Consider the following 2,523-nt stretch of genomic DNA (forward strand, 5'->3'; position numbering starts at 1 on the left):
GGAGCTAGTTGTTAGCATGGAGCTAGTCGTTAGCACGGAGCTATCAGCCGTGAGTCGTTAGCACGGAGCTATCAGTAAGTGTTGTTACTGGGAAGCTCTGGGATGTTTACTACCAGTTACCTTCATGGTGACCAACTTCGGAGTTTCCGTCCATCAGTTTCAGTCATCTGGACGTGAGGTGGCTGCAGGCCACGATTCATTTCTTGCGTTATTCCAAACTCCTTTGTGGCTTTGGAAACATAATAAACTGTCTTCTCCCCTCTACACGTTCTGGGTAACGGCTGTGGGGATTGCATGTTCCCCACTGACAACCATCTATTATTTTCCTCTAAATCTCTCCGACTGCGGCAGGTTTTCTATGATAGATCCGTCACAGTGCTGTGCTTGGAGCGCTGATTGGCGAGTTGCTGAGAAACGATTGGGGGAGGATCGCTCTACGTCAGCATGGGGGCGGAGCCGGCGTCATGTCAATTTCCTGTTGGTGATCTTTGTTGATCGACTGAATTTGTTCCGAGTTGAACTGCAGTAGGTGGCAGCGGCGCGACCGCCCCTTGGGCAGGCCGCCCTGCGCCGCCGCCCTACAGCACTAATGTCAATACTGGTAAATCTGGATCGGCTAGCGGTCGGCTCCCCAACTAGTTTTGAAACTCTTAATGGTCTGGACCCAGTATGAACCCAGTCTGTTTACCAGGTTTCTGTTAGCACAACTAGAGCTCATAGTGGAACCCCCAGCTAGCTGACTCTAGCTAGTTAGCCGCAGCTAACTAGCTGTAGTCAGCTAGCTGGGGCTAACTCTAGCCCCAGTTAGAGGGGCTAACGGTAGCTGGGGCTAACGCTAACTGACTAGCAGTCAGTCTAGATTCCTCAGAGGTGATTAGATGAGAGCAAAGAACTCTGGGAAAAACCGTTACCTCTGCTGGATCCTGAGCCTTCATCATCACTTCCTTCCTGCTTAATGCAGAGTTCCTCCTCTTCCTCCTTTATCTGCACCATTTCCTCCTCTTCCTCCTTTATCTGCACCAGTTCCTCCTCTTCCTCCTTCACCTGCAGCAGAGTCGGTTCCCCCAGATCCTCCATCTTGGATCCAAACTGCCTTCTTGTTGCTGCTGGAGACAAACCTTCATTAATAACTATCTGAATATTTATTCAGTATTTTAAACTGTTTAAAAATATGAAAACCAGCATAACAACACACAGTTTAAATAATCCTGCATTTTGTAGCACGGGAGCTAAATTTCCTTTTGCAGCAACCATCAGTCTGCTGATGGCTGAACCTCACCTGGGCCTCGCATCAGGGCCCAAACAGCTGGGAACAGCCTGACTTTCTATTTAACATCAAACATCAGATTCTTATTTTTCTGCTTTGGTTTCAATACAACACTCTGTTACAGATCGAGTTCAGCTTAAAATAAAGAGAAAAACATGGCGGTTAGCTGGAGGCTAGCGGGCTGTTAGCTCACACCAGAACAAAACTCGGGCTGGAAACCGACTTCGGTTCGGCTAGGTTCCGATTCAGAGCTCCAAAAGTAACGATTCAGAGCCAGAAAGCTGCTTCCAGCAACACGAACCTAAAAGGTTTTCCTCGGCAGACCCGCGCCACACGCTGCTGCTCAGAAAGCTAACGCAGAAAGCTCAAGTCCACTTCCGGTCTCGTGAGAAATTCTGCCCCCCGTGTCGGGAGTGTGTACTGCAGCCAGAGGCGGATCCCGTTCTAATGTGTTGTTGCTGAAAATGTGCTATAACTACAATTACCAAACCTTAATATAAAATATGACACATTAATGGATGAAAAGTATTTACAGCTGCTAATTTTTACATGCTTAATATCATTTATTGGTCTAAAATAATAAGTCACAGCATTTCTATTAAATAATTAAAAATATTTATGATTCTGAGATGTAAGAGAACATAATTCTTTTCTTATCAAATGAGAAAATGAACTTTCTTTCAGCCTGAAGCTAACACTTCGTGTTACTCCATGGGACAAAAATTAACCAATCACCTTGAGATTTAGGTCCCTCAGTCCAACCATCACACACAACATTTGGCCTTTGGGTGGGAAGCCGACCAACAGAAAACAGATCTGACTGCTTTGCATGTTCTCTGGATTTGCTCAGTGCGGAAACCAGCAGGTCCTCCTGACGCGATGAGAAAAACATTCACTGAGATCCAAAACGTCTGTAACTCTTTTAAAGATTAAAGAAACATACCAACAAAACGTGTTCAAATTAATGACCCAACAAAAATAATGATCTCAGTGATTATTGCTTCAGCAAGGTGTTGAGGCGTTTGGTTCCATTAACAACAGAAAAAGGAAATCAGAGACCGACTGACCATCAGAGCAGGAGTTTAAATCAGCCCACCAGCCGCCCTGTGTGCAGGGAGCGCGGATTAATAATCACTGATTAATAATCACAGATTAATAATCACTGATTAATAATCACAGATTAATAATCACTGATTAATAATCACTGATTAATAATCACTGATTAATAATTACTGATTAATAATCACTGATTAATA

General features: G+C 44.6%; 1 protein-coding gene across 7 annotated transcripts in view; it reads right to left on the reverse strand.

Moving 5' to 3' along the window:
- LOC103463212 (gastrula zinc finger protein XlCGF57.1) overlaps positions 1 to 2,482 on the reverse strand; it is a 13,527-nt gene extending 11,045 nt beyond the window's left edge. The window contains exons 1-2 of one of the 7 annotated variants that reach the window (XM_008406442.2): positions 1,569 to 2,482; positions 912 to 1,103 (exon numbers count right to left, since the gene is read on the reverse strand). In XM_008406442.2, coding sequence (XP_008404664.1) covers positions 912 to 1,077 — 166 coding nt within the window. In that variant the 5' untranslated portion in view covers positions 1,078 to 1,103; positions 1,569 to 2,482. Of the gene's footprint in view, positions 1 to 911; positions 1,107 to 1,279 lie in introns of those variants that run through there. The other 6 variants (XM_017304303.1, XM_017304302.1, XM_017304301.1 and 3 more) reach the window with 6 other exon arrangements.
- Between the last annotated feature and the right edge of the window lie 41 nt (positions 2,483 to 2,523).

This window comes from Poecilia reticulata, linkage group LG4, assembly GCF_000633615.1.
Source record: "Poecilia reticulata strain Guanapo linkage group LG4, Guppy_female_1.0+MT, whole genome shotgun sequence".
Taxonomy (NCBI): domain Eukaryota; kingdom Metazoa; phylum Chordata; class Actinopteri; order Cyprinodontiformes; family Poeciliidae; genus Poecilia; species Poecilia reticulata.